Source organism: Schistocerca nitens, chromosome 3 (assembly GCF_023898315.1).
Source record: "Schistocerca nitens isolate TAMUIC-IGC-003100 chromosome 3, iqSchNite1.1, whole genome shotgun sequence".
Taxonomy (NCBI): domain Eukaryota; kingdom Metazoa; phylum Arthropoda; class Insecta; order Orthoptera; family Acrididae; genus Schistocerca; species Schistocerca nitens.
This window is the reverse complement of record NC_064616.1, coordinates 70,452,747-70,473,224: the sequence shown is the minus strand read 5'-3', so window position 1 is coordinate 70,473,224 and position 20,478 is coordinate 70,452,747. Positions and strand designations below refer to the sequence as shown.

The following is a 20,478-nucleotide window of genomic DNA, read 5'->3' as shown; positions in this document are numbered from 1 at the left end:
AAATGTTGTAACACAGTTCTTCTGTATGTATAATGATTCAATGAAAAACAAGCTATAAAAACTGATCAGCATGACAACCCTCCTTCCACTAGTATGAAAACTGAATTTAACAGTGAAAATATTAATGAGCACACAGTGACGGTCCTGGCTTAATTAACCATCAATAGTTGGCATTCAGTATTAAATAGAAACAAGACTCTCAATTACACTGACCATTGCTTATAGAGGAACACTCTGAAAATATGGGTATTGCCTTCACAACCACATTACACATTATGAATTTTCAAAAATCCATGATAAAATATTTTTGCTGATTCCAGAATCTATCACCAGTGATATAAAGGAAATTTCCACTTAGACTAAGTTTAGAAAACAACACAACAATAATAAAGCTTGAAAAACAAAGAAGAACAAAATAATAGTTTCAAATGTAATGTGTGAAAGAAAATAAATTTATTAACTATTTGGAATAAAGTTTAAAGATGCAGTGGAAGAGATTACACATGGTTATTACATTTAATAAACATGTTGTAGTTTTTCATTATCTACATAATGTGCCATTCATTTACCACAACTAGTTTGGGTTTTGTAACACTTTATTTCTACCATTGTTCTCTCTGAGCTAGTTTTGAAAAATATGTTTCTATTAGTCTTAAGATTCTTAAAATCTGGCTCACATATGATTTTTCAATTGTTAAAACTGCAAAAACTTTAAAAGAAACTGTATAGGAGACTAAAAATCTAGGGCTGATAAATGAAAAACTGAACTGCCTCATCGTCTTTTTGTTAAATTCTTTAAAATTAAGGAGAACAGATTTTGCTACATCACATTGTACATTCTACCAAGATAACTTGTAGCAATTATATTTGCTTCACATAAGGTCTAAAATATTTGGCCTATGCCAAATGACCATTCCTTATTAATTTGATGTAATTTATGACCCAATAAGGTAAGTAATGATACTGTAACTGAATCAAAACTTCATATAACTCTTTTACATAGGACTTCACTTTTTTCATGTAGCAAGGTACATTGATTCTATCATTTTTCTATAATTATTTTTATATAAATCTTTAGAAATTATTGTTTTACTATGGCTCAAATCTCCGCTTCTTAGCTGAAACGTCCACGTGGGGCCTATCTCTTTGAATTTCTCCTACCATTACAGCAGTTGGACTGAAAACCCTTGTCTCTTTCTCCTGTAACAACATTTAATTTAAGATCATATTAGTAGATATTCTCTGGTAGCATACTGAATGGTACCACTCATGTGTTCAGATTTGCTTGGTTATTTATTTTAAAAGTTAAAAGATAGTAACGTTACTTATCATTACACAGAAAGATAAATCTGTTTTATGCTTACATGTGGTGCCAGATAATAGTCAATATGATGACGGACAGCTCCCCATATTTTGTCCTCCAACAATAACTGAGTCACAGCCTCAATATCAGGTGCCATATACCTATCTTTATCCCATGGCCTGTAATCATCATCATAGTCAATTTATTTTTTGCACTGTAATTTTCCTGAACGTATAATTGTATAGGATTTTTCACAAAGAAGAAAACATAACTGTTGACTTTTATAAGTAAAGAACTATATGCAATTTAACAATGTAGCAGCTGAATGTACAAAAACATACAGTTAACTGAAGGGTGCCAGTAATCTAACTTCTCACAAAGATGTGTAAATACCTACAGTGCATTCCTACTAACACTTTGCAAGTATCTTACTGAAATGATGTTTTAGATTATGCTTCAGTTTCGTTTTGTGACATTTCCAAACAAAGACTGTTTATGCGGTGGTCACAAAGCATCCATTATCAGCATAATATATCAGTTTAGTTATTATTACTGACAAAATGTTGTCTTCTTACTAATTAATTTGTATGAAATGGAAAATACAAGTCAGAAAATTGAGAATGTGAGCCATAATCATATACCAATACTTAACAGCCCCAGGTCCAATTAACATCTTTTTCATATCCCTGTCTATTCCTGAGACATTCCTTCTATCAAAAGGTTTAACATTCAGTTCTAAAACCAAATTTAATCACACTGCCATACTGAAAGATCTCCACTTCTTCACCCATAGCTTCAATTGAAGTACCATTTCACCACCCAATTTCAATCCAAAAACTACAGAACTTTTCATTATTTCTACTATTGCCTCCTAGCTGTACTTGAAAAATATCTTCAAAATCTCAAGTGTCACTTAAGTTAAGTCCCAAGTTCTTAGTGATCTGAAGGCAGACCATTTTATCATAATCCTTCCTCTGGACAAATGCTGCACTACTAGGGTGTGTGATTATGTGGCAGAGGGGCTTAATGAGGTCATTAAAGACAGAGCACATGCTAGATCTGGCAAGGAATTGGGGAAGGAAATCAGCTGCGTCCTTTTCCAAACAAATCATACCATCTTTTGCCTTAAGCAATTTGGAGAAATTATGGAACATACATAGTGATGGTTACAGAGGGATTTGGACTGCTATCTTCCTGAGTGTGAGTCCAGAGTCTCAGCCATGTGCCATCTTGTTTGGTGGACTTTGTCAGCTGTCAAGCACTTTGACATAGAAAACTGTTCCACATGATTCAATTCTTTCTATTCAGACTGAGCTGCAGAAAATCCTAAACACACTAGACGTCTCACTAGGCTTCAAAACTGTCTCCATGGAATTACATACCCATCTTGTACAACCACTTACTCCTCTAGATCCATGTCATATCTACTACATATAAACATCTTGACTATGCAGTTAAAGCAGTCTTCAATTTTCCAAACAAACACATCTCAGTCAGGCAGTAGTAGTCGACCGCGACAGACGCAGCAACACATAAGTAAACTGCTTTTGTGACATTTACGAGTTTCTAACCAGGAGTGAATTTTATTATACCATCTGTGTGCTTTAATCGTTTAGTTTCTTGAGTTTCTGCGTGTAAATTTAAAATCTAATAGCCACAGTTCTCGTGTTTCTGTTTGCGTCGGAAAGTAAACCAATTTTGTGATATATTACAAGTTCCTTATCAGGGGCAAATTATTTGGTTTCACCTGAGTGCTTCAATAGTTAGGTTCTTGAATATCTGCATATTACTAGATGCAGTTTGTGTGTTTTCATCAGGGACGACATTAGAGTTGCACAGCACGTGCCGATAGTCTGTTTATCTGCATAATTTAGTTTTCCACGGTCTTTGGTATCGACAGGGACTGCAATTGTTGTGTGCAGATGTGAGCTGAGTTGGAGACACTTCACTCTCAGCTTCAGGCTGTGATGGCTTCGGGATTGAGGCTGCAGTGAATGGGCACCACTGTTGTGGGCCGGCCGTGGGGATCCAACGGACATCCAGTGTGTCAGAGTCCTCCAATCGGTTCTCACAGGTGGCCAACCCAGTTACTGCTCGCACTGAGGCTGACCCCTCACCTGTGGTCGAGTGGGAAGTCGCCCCGGGGTGAAGCAGGGGGTGAAAGACTTCCCAGGCAGCTGCACATAAGGCCTCGCCAGTTTGTCTGGTAAACAGGTTCCAGGTGCTGTCTGTGGCTGACACTGTCACTGAGCCAGATGCTGTTGCCTGTCCTGTTTCAGAGGAACCACTCAGCCTGCAAGATCCAGGCAATCACAGAGGGTGGGACTATTGGTAGTTGGGAGCTCCAACGTTAGGCGCATTATGGGGGCCCTTAGGGACTTGGCTGACAAGGAGCGTAAGAAAACCAACTTGCACTAAGTGTGCATACCGGGTGGAGTCATTCTAGATGTGGAAATGGTCCTCCTGGATGCCATGAAGAGCACAGGGTGCAGCCAACTGCAGGTGGTTGCTCACGTCGGTACCAATGATGTGTGTCGCTTTGGATCAGAAGAGATTCTCTCTGGTTTCGAGCAGCTAACAGAAGTGGTAAAGGCTGCCAGCCTTGCTTGCAAGATGAAAGCAGAGATGACCATTTGCAGCATAGTCGACAGGGCCGATTGTGAAACTCTGGTACGGAGCCAAGTGGAGGGTCTGAATCAGAGGCTCAGATGGTTCTGCAACCATGTTAGCTGCAGATTCCTCGACTTGCGCCAAAGGGTGGTTGGGTTTCGGATTCCGCTGAATAGGTCAGGTGTCCACTATATGCAGGAGGCAGCTACATGGGTAACAGGGGCTGTGTGACGTGGACTGGGCGTTTTTTAGGTTAGAGGGTCTCGGGAAAACACAAGATGGGCTTCAGTCACAAAGGGTGCAGACTGAATACAGGAAGAACATAGATACAGTGGTCATTGGTATAACAGTTGTAAATTGTCGTAGCTGTGTTGGGAAAGTACCAGAGCTCCAAGCGCTAATAGAAAGCACTGATGCTCAAATCGTTATAGGCACTGTAAGCTGGCTAAAGACAGATATAAGCTCAGCTGAAATTTTTGCAAAGAACCTAATGGTGTTCTGAAAAGATAGGCTAAACACGGTTGGCGGTGGCTCCTTTGTTGCTGTTAGAAGTAGTTTAACTTGTCATGAAATTGAAGTAGATACTTCTTGTGAGTTAGTATGGACAGAGGTCATTGTTGGCAACTGGAATAAAATAAGAATTGGATCCTTTTGCCGACCTTCCAGTTCCGATGATACAGTTGCTGAAAGGTTGAAAGGAAACTCGAGTTTTATTTCAAACACGTACACGACTCATACGATAATAGTTGGTGGTGAATTTAATTTACCCTCAATATGTTGACGAAAATACACCAGAAAGTGTAAAAAGAAAAGATTCTGGAGGTATGCATAAAATATAATCTGAAATTGTGCTAAACGCATTCTCTGAAAATTATTTCGAGCAGTTAGTTCATGAGCCCATGCAAATAGTAAATGGTTGTGAAAACACACTTGACCTCTTAGCAACAAATAATCCTGAGTTAATAACCAGCATCAAAACTGATATAGGGATTAGTGAACACAGGGTTGTTGTAGCGAAATTGAATATTGTAATCTCCAAATCCTTAAAAAATAAGGGTAAAATATGCCTATTCAAAAAAGCAGATAAAAATTCACTTCATGCCTTCCTGAGAGACAATCTCTACTCATTCCAAATTAATAATATAAGTGTAGACCAGATGTGGCTTGAATTAAAAGAAATAGTATTGGCAACAATTGAGAGGTTTATACCAAATAAACTAACAAATGATGGAGCTGATCCTCCCTGGTACACAAAATGGGTCAGAACACTGTTGCAGAAACAATGAAACAAACATGCCAAATTTAAACAGACGCAAAATCCCCAAGATTGGCAATCCTTTACAGAAGCTCAAAACTTAGCTCGGAGTTCAATGTGAGATGCCTGTAACAGTTTACACAACGAAACTTTGTCTCGAAACCTGGCAGAAAATCCAAAGAGATTCTGGTCGTATGTGAAGTACGTTAGTGGCAAGAAACAATCAATGCCTTCTCTGCACGATGACAATGGAGATACTGTCGAAGACAGAAGACGAAGTAAATATTCCAGAATTCAAATCAAGAACAGCTGCCAACATGAGTAATGCAGAAGTAAATATGCTCGGAGTAGTGAATCAACTCAAATCACTTAATAAAAGCAAGTCTTCTGGTCCAGACTGTATACCAATTAGGTTCCTTTCGGAGTATGCTGATGCATTAGCTCCATACTTAACAATCATATACAACCGTTCGCTCAACAAAAGATCCGTGCCCAAAGACTGGAAAGTTGCACAGGTCACACCAATATTCAAGAAAGGTAGTAGGAGAGATCCAGTAAATTACAGACCCATATCGTTAACATTGATATGCAGCAGGATTTTAGGACATATATTGTGTTCTAACATAATGAATTACCTCGAAGGAAATGGTCTATTGACACACAGTGAACATGGGTTTAGAAAACATCATTCCTGTGAAACACAACTACGGTAGCTCTTTATTCACATGAAGTGCTGAGTACTATTGGCAAGGGATTTCAGATTGATTCCATATTCCTGGATTTCTGGAAGGCTTTTGACACTGTAAATGAAATGGCTCTGAGCACTATGGGACTCAACATCTTAGGTCATAAGTCCCCTAGAACTTAGAACTACTTAAACCTAGCTAACCTAAGGACATCACACACACCCATGCCCGAGGCAGGATTCGAACCTGCGACCGTAGCAGTCCCGCGGTTCCGGACTGCAGCGCCAGAACCGCATGGCCACACAAGCAGCTCATAGTAAAATTGCGTGCTTATGGAATATCATCTCAGTTATGTGACTGGGTTTGCGATTTCCTGTCAGAGAGGTCACAGTTCATAGTAATTGACAGAAAGTCATCGAGTAAAACAGAAGTGATTTCAGGCATTCCCCAAGGTCGTGTTATAGGCCCTTTGTTGTTCCTTATCTATATAAATGATTTGGGAGACAATCTGAGCAGCCATATTCAGTTGTTTGCAGGTGACGCTGTCGTTTATTGACTATTAAAGTCATCAGAAGATCAAAACAAACTGCAAAACGATTTAGAAAAATATCTGAATGGTGCAAAAAGTGGCAGTTGACCCTAAATAATGTGTACACATGAGTACTAAAAGGAACTCGTTAAACTTCGGTTACATGATAAATCAGTCTAATGTAAAAGCCGTAAATTCAGCTAAATACCTAGGTATTACAATTACAAACAACTTAAATTGGAAAGAAGACTAACCAAAGACTGCGTTTTATTGGCAGGACACTTAGAAAATGTAACAGACCTATTATGGAGACTGCCTACACTATTCTTGTCCGTCATCTTTTAGAATACTGCTGCGCGGTGTGGGATCCTTACCAGTTAGGACTGATGGAGTACATCGAAAAGTTCAAAGAAAGGTAGCACGTTTTGTTTTATCGCGAAATATGGGAGAGATAGTCACAGAAATGATACAGGATTTGGGCTGGAAATCATTAAAAGAAAGGCGTTTTTCATTGTGATGGAATCTTCTCATGAAATTCCAATCACGAACTTTCTTCTCCACATGCAAAAATATTTTGTTGACACCAACCTACATAGGGTGGAATGATTACCATGATAAAATAAGGGAAATCAGAGCTGGTATGGAAAGATATAGGTGTTCATTCTTTCCGTGCACTATACGAGATTGGAATAATAGAGAATTGTGAAGGTGGTTCGATGAACCCTCTGCCAGGCACTTAAATGTGATTCGCAGAGTATCCATGTAGATGTAGATCTCTGTCCCGGTTGAATGGCACATCCGATCTGTCACATAGAGCCTCCCATCCTACATAAAGAAAATACTAATCACTTCCAGGAGTATCTCAAATCAGTTCTCACACTTCTCCTGCCTTAAACATTCTTATACAAATTCATTCTGCCCCAGGCATTTCAGCTTGTGAACACTGTATTTCCCAGTGCTCACATGAAAGCCTCCAAAAATTCTTATCAGTTGTCACACTAAACAACTTCGTCCTTACCCATAACAGTTTCACCTTTCAGAGCCACAAGTTGTGCCCTTCGGCTTTGTACATATTAATTGACAGTAACATTATGATATGCACTCAATGTGGAAAAGAATTCTCCCACTTTATGCAACAACTCAACTCCTTTTACCAACTTAAATTGATCTGGGCCTTCTTCAAATCTTTCTGTATGCTGAACTACTCACTGAAGTTCATATTCAAACCACAGTCAATATCCATGGTAAATATATCTTTTTCTAAAACCAAATTCATTAGTATCTATATTAATAAAATTTACCTGGCTTTCCTTTCTCATAACTGCAACACTGACCATATCTACAATCAAATCTCCCATGTAGTTTCCTCTTCCATACCTCTCACCAACATAGTTTCCACTTCAAAAAACATCAGAAGCACCCCTTATCACACAGTAACACTCGGGTCTTGAATACTTCAGTATATTACTTTAGCAGGGCTATGCCTCTCTCAATCCAGCCCTGAAATGAGATCAACTCTCTGTGACACACGCCACACACCATTCGCTGTTATCATCCACAACCCTCTCAATCTGTGTAACATTCCTGTGGAACTGTATAAATTCTAAACAACCATCCCTACCCTGAGGTTCCTACACCTGCAATCATTCTAGCTGTAAAACCTGTCTCCTGTGCTCACTCCAGCTCCACCAATGAAAAATGATACAACATTAAAGACAGAACAATATATGAAATATATTTCACTTGATGACATGTTTTCACTTCACAGCTTTTTATATAGGAATGGCCCCAATATATTGGGCAGGAACATGAACAGACACAAAAGAAATGTTTCCAGCAGCTGAGCATACTCCACAAGATGGTTTGGCAGACCTGAGTGTCTGCTACACTACGTATACCATTTGGATCCTCCCACCCAGTACTAGTTTCCTAGAATTCAAGAAATGGGAGCTTGTTGTGCAACACACCTTCTCATCCTGCCACCACTTCAGACTTAACCTCAATTAGTAAAATCCCTTCTCTTCTACAGCCCCCCCCCCCACCCACCCACCTTTCACCCATATGGTGATTGTCAGGGTATTATTATGTACTCATTTATTCTTTCTCTTCTCCTCTTTTTTTCTTCTCAATCTTTTCCTTTTTCTTTATTCCCTTAATTGCATTATACTTTCCATATTTCATTGTTTCTTTCCCCTTCTGTTCCAGCTTTACTTCTCACTCTGATCCTTGTATCATTTCTTAATTGAAGCTGGACAGTGCTTACTAATGTACTCTATTTGACCTCCTCCTCTCTCCTTCATAACCTATGGTCTGAGAGACTTACATCTCCAACCCACTTTTTATAAACTCCAATAACCAGTTCTTCTTTCCTTGATGAAGAGGGAAATTGTAGTTTTACAAGCTAGACATATTGTTTTCTCAATTGAAGACACAATGTCTAAATGGGCCCGTGATCATGTTTGGCACTTTATTCATAAATGTCTGTCTCGATCAAATGTAACATATAATTCATAATGACTGGTTATTGCTTACTGCCTTAATAAAATCTGTTACAAAATAGAAAACTCATTAACATAATACTTGTAAGTTTAATTGGCTGAAGACCAAATATGTAGAAAGACTAAGAATACATGAAAAAAGTAACATGGCTGGCAGCCATGTCTGCCATTAACAGTATTATGACACAAGTATCAATGTGAAATAATCTGTACATGCAGGTACATAACAAGACCTGATGGCATCCTATATGCAGCATACATACACAAGCTATAGCCAGTAGAGAGGGCTAGTGCTCAGGTACGTAAGTAATCAGCATCATAGATTTAATAGCTTAAAATAGAATAGCCATTGTCATGAATTAAAATTACAGTATTATGAAAAGGATAGATACCACACACACACACACACAATCACACACACACACACACACACACAAAACATCTGTCTCTGGCTGCCGATGCCAGACCTGGCCATGGAAGCCAGAGACAGTGGTTATGTATGTGTGAGTTGTGTTTGCATGAGTGTGTATGTTGTCTTATTCGGAAGAAGCCCTTTTGGTTGAAAGCTTACTTGTGTAACAGTTTTTTTGTTGAGCCTATCTGAGACTCGACATATTTGCTATATCGTGAGTAGTAATTTATCCTTATATAATATTGTCATTACACCTTCCTGGATTTTCCATTGTTTCATTAATTAAAATGTTTTCTCATAAGTAAAATGTGTGTCTAACAATTAAACAGACTGTAGAATACAATATGCAGAAATAAAATCCATACTTAAAATCCAAATAAAATATGTATAAAGTGGTATACAATCTACTAACAGAAAATATTTTAGCATGATACAGTTAACGAAACACAAAATTCTGTGAAAAGCAAATAAATAAAACAATAATTATTTAATTAAATATCTTGATGGCTGATAGCCTATTCAGAGGACTGTCTAGCTGGCAACACATGGTGACCTCTCTGTGGAATATTTTGCTTTCCTACACTGATGCTTGCAGCAGAATCCCACTGTTTGCACCACTTGTTGGCCACATGTCAAGTCGAGAAAACTGGTGATGCTGTTAATGCTAGTAAGTTCCTGAATACATTGAAATAGCCATTGATGACAGACTCACTCATTTCACTAACCAATAACTCTGATTCCATTTTATATGTACATAGATCTCCTTTTCTTTCAATAGATTCAATAATTGTCCTTTCAGTGTCCTATGCAACACTTCAGTTATCTTGCATATTTCTTGCTTCATGTATTTCCTTATCCAAATGCATACCAAACACACGCCATTGTGTTTCCATATGTGTTTTCTGAAGTGAGTCTCAAAATTCCTCCGCTTCTGACAAATATAAATATTTCACACTCCTGACAGTTGATCCTGTAGATTCTGGCTTCAAAATATTTATTACTGTTGTTGCTGTCAACTTAGTAGTGTAGCCTGAGGGCCAATTACACCTTCTGTCGAAAATTCAACTTTAATGTCAGTTTTTCTGAAAGTTTGCATAAATCTACAAGAGAGTGCACCATTGAGTGACAGGGCAAGAAACCTTTTGTCACCTCGAACTGCTGCCTTTTTGTCATGTATTTTTGACTTTAGTTTATTATACATGTTTGTTACATCACTGTCCCTATATGTATTTCTCCTGGCTACTTGTTTATTAATGTTCAGATCTTTCACTTCATCATTTTGGTTGTGTGGCAGATTTAACATCCTGTTAATCATGGCTGTAAAATGTGGCCTTTTAAACTGTTTAGGATGACAGGATTTCACAGTTATGATCAAGTCAGTAGCAGTCAGCTTCATAAAAAAAAATATATTAATTTTGTGTCTTCCATCTCGTTTAGTTAACTTGAGATCCGAAAAGCTTATACTTCCATCTTTCTCCAATTCCATTGGCAACTTAATTTTTTCATGCATCACACTCATTCTTTGTGCTACTTCATGGATTTATTATTTGTCACCTTTATGCGGTAGTATGTTGTTATCCATAAACTGTCTCTGTAATACCTGCTTTTTGCATACACCAGGATTTTCATCAAAATGTTTCTGTTTGTTTTCAAAAATTTCACCTTAAGTACCTGCCAGATTGTTGACCGTCATGAGTCTATCCTTTTGGTAAAAAATCTTATCATTAAATGTAAATTAGGATATTTAAATGACAATACAAGCTCTAAAATTCCAATGAGCTCCTTAATTTCCCTTGACTAATCTTCATGTGTGTTAACAAGTTTCTACTTATAATCTCCGATGTTTCACTTGCTGGGATGTGAGTGTGTAAATCAGCACTATGTAAGGAAGCTAATATTTCTCCAGCTGGAATTGGTACATCTTTAATAACCCTCACAAACTTGTAACTAGTTTGACGTTGTATATTGTTTTATAAGTATATACTGCTTACTGCTCTCTGTCTTTCAGTGCCTTCTCAGTTAATTGTACAACTAGGAAAGGCATTCTTCTTCTTCTTCTTCTTCTCTTTTTTTTTTTTTTTTTCTCTCATTGTGACTGAAGCACTCGAGCACAAGGATTCATCATTTTTACAATAGTCTTTTTCACCAGTGTAAAAGAGTACCGAAAGCACAAAGTTAAACTATAATTTTCAAACATAATAGTCAGTCTTAGGTGCATAAAGATCAAGGACAATGAAATGGATCTTCTAAGGGTCTTTACAATAACACTAACTCACAGTTGAACCCAAGCGTAATTAAGAATGCTACTGCGGAATTAAAAGTTGCTTGTGATGTAGCTAAACTTTAAAAATTAGAACAAAAGGACACGGCTGTGTGGTTGTGATTAATGTTTTTCATGTTGCTGTTGTGGTCTTCTGTCTGAAGACCGATTTAATGCAGCTCTCCATCCCACGCTATTCTGTGGAGACTTCTTTATCTCTGAATTACTACTGCAGCCTGCATCAATTTGAACGTGCCTACTGTATCCATCTCATTGTCTCACCCTAAAAATATTTACATACCCCCCTCTGCCCCCCCCCCACCCACATTTCCCTCCAATACTAAATTTTATGATTTCTTCATGTCTCGGAGTGTGTCCCATTCACCAGTCGTTTGTCAAACTGTGCCACAATTTTCTTCCCTCCTCAGTTCTGTTCAGTACCTCCTGATTAGTTATGTTATCTTCCCATCTTATCTTCAGAATGCTTTTTTTACTGCCCAGATAGCAAAATCTCATCTACTACTTTTAGTGTCTCATTTCCTAAATTAGTTCTCTCACCATCACATGATTTTACTACATTCCATTATCCTTGTTTTGCTTATGTTAATGTTCACTTTATGCTCTTCTTTCAAGACACTGCCCATTCCATTCAACTGCTCTTCCAAGTCCTTTGCTGTCCCTGACAGAATTACATCACTGGTGAACCTCAAAGTTTCTATTTCTTCTCCTTGACCTTTAATTCCTCCTTCAAATTTTTCTTTGGGTTCCTCCTGCCATGTTCAGAAATTCAAAAAGTGTATTCTAGTCAGCATTGTTTAAAGATTCATCTAGTTTTACAAATGCTATAAACATATACTTGTATGTCCTTAAAGTATCTTGTAAGACAAGTCATACGGTTCATACTGCCTCACGTCTTCCCACATTTCACTGGAACCAAAACTTATCTTCCCCGAGGTTGGTTTCTACCAGTTTTTCTATTCTTCTGTAAATAATTTGTCAGTATTTTGCAACTGTGACTTATTAAACTGATACTTCAGTAATAATCACACCTGTCAGCACCTGCTTTCTTTGGAACTGGAATTATTGCATTCTTTTTTAAGTATGAGGGTATTTCTCCTGTCTCATACATCTTGCACACCAGGTGGAATAATATTGTCATGGCTGGCTCTCCCAAAGATATCAATAGCTCTGAGGGAATGTCTTCTACTCCAGGGATCTTGTTTCAAATTAGATCTTTCAGTGCTTCATCAAATTCTTATAACAGTACCATATCTCCCATCTCATCCTCATCTTCATCTATTCTCTCTTCCCTTTCTATAATGTTACCTTCTAAGTCATTTCCCTTGTATAGTCCCTCTGTATATTTCTTCCACCTTTCAACTTTCCCTTCTCGGCCCAGAACTGGTTTTCTGTCCGAGCTCTCGATATTCGTACAGCTGCTTCTCTTTTCTCCAAAGATTTGTTTAATTTTCCTGTAGGTGATATTTATCTTTCCCCTAATTATACGTGCTTCTATAGCTTCACATTTGTCCTCTTGTCATTCCTGCCTAGCCATTTTTACACTTTCTTTGAACGTCATTTTTTTAGACACCTGTCTTCACTTTTACCTCTTTCATTTGCTGCATTTTTTTTATATGTTCCCCTTCCACCACTTAAATTCAATATCTCATGTGGTATCCAAGGATTTGTACTGGGCCTAGTCTTTTTACCTATTTGATCCTCTGTTGTCTTCACTATTTCATCTCTCACAGCTACCCTTTCCTCTTCTACTGCATTCCTTTCCCCTGTTTCAGTCAATCGTTGCCTACTGGTTCCCTCTGAAACTCTCAACAACCTATTGTCCTTCCAACTCATCTAGCTCCCATAAAACATCAAAAACAGTAGTTTTTTATCATTTACATATACATCTGCAATCAGTTGTACTAATTATTTATTCCTACCATGACTCATTTTGAGATTGTAAAACCCATCTTCATGTGGATGAAACTGTAACATACAAAGGAGAGGAGGAAAGAAATATAATGCAACATATGTGTAAAAACCAAAAGAGCAGACTGGCAAAACAAAGTGACTTATTGTATTTGGTAACACACAACATGTGATTGTGCCAGTCAGTGCAAGATTTACAATCACTGTATGCTGTCAGAACTAGGAAAAGGGGGGAGGGGGGAGCATAATCAAACTAACCTAAAAATGTTACGCCCAGGCAAGTGAGATAAAGAAAACAGAAGCTGAGAACAAACACAGTAATCACACTGTCCGTTGCTGGGCAGTTGCGTGGTAGGAACAGCAACTAATACTGAGTGCAGGGCCACACTGGAGGTCTGGAAGCATGGTGCGGCTCAGGTGCCAACAGTGCACAAGTAATAAACTGAAGTTATCATTGAAGATAAGGAAAATCTGGACTGACTGGTCCAAGTGCTTGCGATATTTCGTTTAAGAACATAATAAAACATGAATGAGCTGTGGTATGTTGATAGGCTAAATAGCTCTCAAGTATGTGACAATATGTGACTTGAATGTGAGTATTTTATTTGTTCTTAGCTTCTGTTTCTTCATCCCATCCACCTGAACACTACATTTTTAATTCAGTTTGATTATTGTCCCTCTCCCTCTCCTTTTTTCTAGTTCTGTCAAAATGCAGTGATTGGAGCTCTTGCACTGACTGGCTTGACAACAGGTTATGTGTTATCAAATATAATAAGTAAATCACCTGGTTTCAACAGTCTGCCCTTTTGGTTTTTACACATATGTTGCATTATATTTATTCTCTCCTCTCCTTTGTATGTTACAGTTTCATACACATGAAGATGGGATTTTAAAATCCCAAACTAGTCAGGGTTTGGGCCAATGGCCTTGCCATAGTGGTAAAACCGGTTCCCGTCACATCACTGAAGTTAAGCACTGTCGGGCTGGGCTAGCACTTGGATGGGTGACCATCCGGTCTGCCAAGCACTGTTGGCAAGCAGCAGGCAGTCAGATTTTGTGAGGCAAACTGAAGAGCTACTTGATTGAGAAGTAGCGGCTGTGGTCTTGATAACTGACACACGGCCAGGAGAGCGGTGTGCTGACCACATACCCCTCCATATCCGCATCCAGTTATGCCTGTGGGCTGAGGATGAAATGGTGGCCAGTTGGTACTGTTGGGCCTTCATGGCCTGTTCGGGAGAAGTTTTTGTTGGGGTTTGAGTAAATAATTAGTACAATTGAAGTGAAGCTCTCTAAATTATTTATCATGCCTAACAGTTTTGTTCTCTTAGTACCAAATCTTGTGCACCTTCAGACTATTTCTCTACTGTTCCACTCCCTAACAGTGCGAGGGGAAAATGAACACTTACATCTTTCTGCAAAAGCTCTGATTTTTCGTACTTTTTTCTGTTGATCATTTCTCCCTGTGTAGTTTGGCAACAGTAAAATATTTTCACATTCAGAGATGAAAACTGGTGATTGAAATTTTGTTAAACGAATTCACTGCAGTGCAAAACACCTATGTTCTAAGGATTTCCACCCCAACTCACTCATCATATCTGTGACACTCTCTCCTCGTATTTCATGATAAAACAAAATGCACTGCCCTTCTTTGAACTTTTTCAATGTCCTCTGTCAACACTATCTGGTAAGGATACCGTACACCACAGTAATACTCTAGCAGAGGACAAACAATTGTAGGTTAGGCAGTCTCTTTTGTAGACCAGTTTCATCTTCTAAGCATTCTGCCAATGAAATATAGTCTTTGATGTGAGCAGTCCCATTTAAGTTGCTTGTAATTGTTCTAGTTCCTAGGTATTTAGTTGAGATGAAGAACTTTAGATTTGTGTGATGTATTGTGTGACCAAAATTAAATGGATTTCATTTAGTACTCATGTGGAGGACTTCACTCATTTTGTTGATTAGAGCCATTTGTCACTTTTTACACCATACAGCTTATTGCTTTCTGATGAAAAATGGAAATGAAAATTAAAAATGATAACACTGACAGTAAAAATCGTGTCACGTCCCAATCTCAAAGTTAACAGAGAATGCAATAAAAGATAGAGCAGTGTATACTTACAACAGAACATACAATGTTAAAACAGTTATGAATTTGTGAGGGATATTAAAGAGATACTGTTTACAAATGGAACAACGTTGGCTTCCTTGCATATTGTTAATCTATACACCAACACCCAGTAAATGAAACATTGGAAATTATATGAAGAAGCATGTTAATGCATAATGAAATTAGTCAGGCAGAAATAATGTAACTTACGGAAATTTTAGAACTTTCATCATCATTTAATTGCGCTATTTTAAATTTGATGATAAGATTTTTTATCAAAAGGATAGATTCATGATGAGCAATAATCTGGCTGACACTTTAGCTGAAATTTTTGTAAACAAACAAAAAAATAAGTTTTTGAAGAAAATACTGACATATACATGTGTTACAGGTAGTATATGGACAGCATCATACTACTGTGACAAAAAAGAAATCCATGAGGTTGCACACAGAATGAATGTGAGACATGAAAAATTTAAATTTACAATGGAACTTGAGGAAGAGGGACTTTGTGATCTCAAGTTAATTAAAAAAAGATGGAAGACACAGAATTAAATTTAGGATGCTGACAGTTATAGACATGATCATAAATGCAAAATCCTGTCACCACAAAAAGTATAAATGGGCATGGTTTACAGCCATGACTACTAGGACGTTAAGACTGTCACATGACCAAAATTATAAGTAGCCAGGACAACTGGATATACAACTGTATATAGGGAACATGATGTAACCCACTTATATGACAAACTACAGTTAAAAATAAGTGACAAGAAGAAGACAATAATTCTAGATGACAAAAGATTTGTTGCCATCTCACAAAAAGATGCACTTTCTCATATTTTTGTGCAAACTTTTAGAAAAACTGCAGTTAAAATTGGATTTTAGACAAAAGGTACAATTGGCCCTAGGCTACACCACTAAGTTAACAACAATAACTGTAATAAATATTTTGAAGCCAGCATCTAAAGATCAACTGTCAGGACTGTGAAATATTTGTATTGGTCAGAAGGGGAGGAATTTTAAGACTCACTTCAGAAAACACATATGTAGCCACAATATGAGTGTGTTTGGTATGCATTTGGATCAGGAAATACATGTGGCAGGAAATATGCAAGAAAATTCAGATGTGTTGAATAGGAAGCTGAAAGGACAGTTATTGAATCTATTGAAGGAAATGGAGATCTATGTACATAGAAAATGGAACCAGAGTTATTGATTAATGAAATGAGTGAGTCTCTCATGAATGCCTATTTCAATGTGTTTAGGAACTTACTATCATTAACAGCATCACCAGTTTCATTGACTTGACAAGTGGCCACGTACACTGGCCACAAGCTGTGCAAACAGTGGGATCCTACTAAGAGCATCACCATAGGAAACAAAACATTCCACAGAGATGTCACCATGCAGTGCTTTTATTTATTCACCTTTAACAGAATTTTATGTTTAATTGACTTCATCATGTTAAAAGATATTCTGTTAGTAGATTGTATACCACTTTAGACATATTTTACTCTGATTTTACTGATGGATTTCATTTCTACATATTGTATTTTACTTTATGTTTCATTGCTGGGCACACACTTTAGGTATGTAAAACCATTTTAATTAATGACTCTGAATATTATGTTTAGAGCTATTGAATCTATGATACTTATTACTTATGTACATGAGCACTTGCTCCCTTTACTGGCTATAGCTTGTATATGTATACAATGTATAGCATGCCTTCAGGCCATTAATAGATCATGTTATATACCTGCATTTACAGATTATTTGATATTGATATTTTTATCAGAATACTTTTAATGGTGTATATGGCTGTCAGGCATGTTTTCTTTTTCATATATTCTTAGTTTTTCTGTACATTTGTCCTTTAGCCACTTGAACTTACAATCATAACATTAATGAGTTTTCTGTTTTGTAACAGATCTGATGGCAGTAAGCCAAAACCAGTCACTGGGAATTAAATGTTATATGTGATTAAGATGGACATGTATGAATAATTTGGTGTTCCACTTGATATGTTTTTGTCACTAATAGTGGGAACGATATGTCCTTCTACCCTGTATGTTTAAAAATTTTCTACATGTTTCTAAAATGAATTTTCTGTTTAATGTGATTTATTATATTAGCATGTGTTCTATTACTCTGAACTACATTTTAAAGAGATACATTAAAGTGAGACTGTATTAACAATATAATTTTGGTCTTTTTGAGTGGGAATACATATTTGTATGGGTGGATCCAAAGTCGAAAGGAAACTGGGATTTTTAATTATGTTTTTAGCTTGTTAAGCTATTAACTGTACATTTTGTGTCACATCCATCTATAAATATTTTAGGAATGGCACTGATAATCTCTCTATTGAGTATGCCATCACAAAATCATCATCATTCTATGAAAGGTTGTGGAAGTGCCACCTGGTTTATCAAGGCTTGCTGTTTGTATTAATGTTTATAATATCACATTCAACTGGATTTTGGTTATTTATGTAAATACAGCTCTTCACATCCACAACTGTCTTATACTAAACCCATTTCTAGGAGAGAACTTTTGTTTCTAATGATTTCAGGGGTTTTGATAGCAGTTTATTTCATACGGTACCTGACACTGTTTCTCACAACATTGTAAACTTCTTCAAGTGGTAATGTTGTCTTCAAAGGTCGCAGGAACTCGATTGCTTGACAAGCAGCAAGCAATTCAATTGCAATTACTTTTTCAACATTTTCCACCACCTGCAGAAAATAACACAGTTATGAAGAGAAATAGCTTAAGTATTCCCATCCAGTGTCCATATTACTTTCTAAAAATGACACAACAGGTTAATCATATATACAAAGTGTGTGAAATGGGTCAAGGTCAACAATTAAATAAATATTTGTTGTTATGCAGTACCACATAAGAGATAAAAGATTACAAAGAAACACAGAGTACAGTAACAGACAAGAACTGGAACCAGTACAAAAGCTGCTATGTTCTATTATGGTTCAGTTTTCGCTAAGTTATATTATTTTTAAATAATGTACACAAGTAAATTTTAACTTTTCTCACTGACAGTCTATAAAACGTGAAATGTAGTAAGGTATAACTGTCTGACAAAATCTGCACAAATATTCAGTCAGATCTTGATTAGATTTCAATGTGATGAAAAGATTGGCAATTTACTTTAAATAAATAGAAATATAAAACTTTACACATGGTCTCCTATGACTATATTATTAATGAGTCACAGTTGAAAACAGTCAACTTATTGAAATACCTGGGTGTAGAAATTTGTTGGGAAATGAAATGTAATGACCACATTGGCTCAGTCATAGGTATAGCAAGTAGCACACAGTGGTTCTTTAGTAGGATACTGGGAAAATTCAATCAGTCTACAAAGATGATTAGTAACAAAATACTTGTTGGTACCCATCCTAGATTATTAATCATGTATATTGGACCCATGCTGCATAGGTCTAACAGCAGTTATTGAATGTATACAATATGAATGGTTACAGGTTTGTTTGACACATTGGGAACAACCATGGAGATGCTAAAAAACCTGAACTGGCAGATGCTTGAAGATGAACCACTTTATATTGTTTATTTTATTTTTATTTCCATACATATTCTGTTGATCCTTTTATGCATGTCAGACACTAGGACATATATAAATGTAAATTATGTACAATCACAGGCACTGACTCCAAGGGGCCTGAGGGGGCCAAAGCCCCTCAAAAATTCATTTGAGGGGGGCAGAGCCCCCCAATAATTTAAGAAAATTATTAATTGTATTATGCTTTGTAAAATCACAAAATTGTGTTGAAATTTTTTATTTTCCTTGTTTGATGACAGTTCCCTTTTAAAATACATTCAGTAATGAGTTAAAACAAATAATTATTATGGTAGTAAGCAGGTTAACAGAAAATGAGTGGTGTGAATCATGATAGTGTTACGGTGCTGCAGGCACACTTAGAATTTGTCCCGGTGGACGAACCTTTGGGTAAAATCTGACACTGGCGGGCCAGCACTGCGGCTATGGTGATATCAAAAGGACTGGAGCAGAAGTGCCTGGAACCCTCCACCATGCATCACCATGACGCTTTGAGACATAAAGTCCCCCCTGCTGTCACAGTCATTCGGTGTGAATAGTTTCATTCAGTGCGTGCTGCAGACGTTTTTAGTGTTCCAACTTTAGTATCTAGTGGACTATTTTGTATGACTATATTTTATTCATTTACTTTAGTCTCTTAGTGTATTGTGAATTAAGTTTGCAATGGATAAATTTGTTACCAAAAAGGTAGGAGACAAGATACTGGCAGAAGTAAAGCTGTGAGTACCGGGCGTGAGTCGTGCTTCGGTAGCTCAGTTGGTAGAGCACTTGCCCGCGAAAGGCAAAGGTCCCGAGTTCGAGTCTCGGTCGGGCACACAGTTTTAATCTGCCAGGAAGTTTCATATCAGCACACACTCCACTGCAGAGTGAAAATCTCATTCTGGAAACATCCCCCAGGCTGTGGCTAAGCCATGTCTCCGCAATATCCTTTCTTTCAGGAGTGCTAGTTCTGCAAGGTTCGCAGGAGAGCTTCTGTAAAGTTTGGAATGTAGGAGACGAGATACTGGCAGAAGTAAAGCTGTGAGTACCAGGCGTGAGTCGTGCTTCGGTAGCTCAGTTGGTAGAGCACTTGCCCGCGAAAGGCAAAGGTCCCGAGTTTGAGTCTCGGTCCGGCACACAGTTTTAATCTGCCAGGAAATTTCAATTATTGTGTCGTAAATTGATTCATCGTCTTCAGGTGAGAACCATTCACAGCAAAAACCTGGACAATCCAGTAAGGGAAGATCATTTCAGAAGTCTTGATTGATCAAATATACATGGCTAGAATATGAAGCACCTACCAAAA

The 20,478-nt window shown here is 37.4% G+C and overlaps 1 protein-coding gene across 1 annotated transcript in view; it reads right to left on the bottom strand.

Annotated features, from left to right (window-relative positions):
* Nucleotides 1-436: 436 nt before the first annotated feature.
* The window catches only part of LOC126248030 (histidine ammonia-lyase-like), a 276,752-nt gene continuing 256,710 nt past the window's right edge, over nt 437-20,478 (bottom strand). The window contains exons 15-17 of the mRNA XM_049948632.1: nt 18,203-18,333; nt 1,365-1,482; nt 437-1,200 (exon numbers count right to left, since the gene is read on the bottom strand). Coding sequence (XP_049804589.1) covers nt 1,093-1,200; nt 1,365-1,482; nt 18,203-18,333 — 357 coding nt within the window. The 3' untranslated portion in view covers nt 437-1,092. The remainder of the gene's footprint in view (nt 1,201-1,364; nt 1,483-18,202; nt 18,334-20,478) is intronic.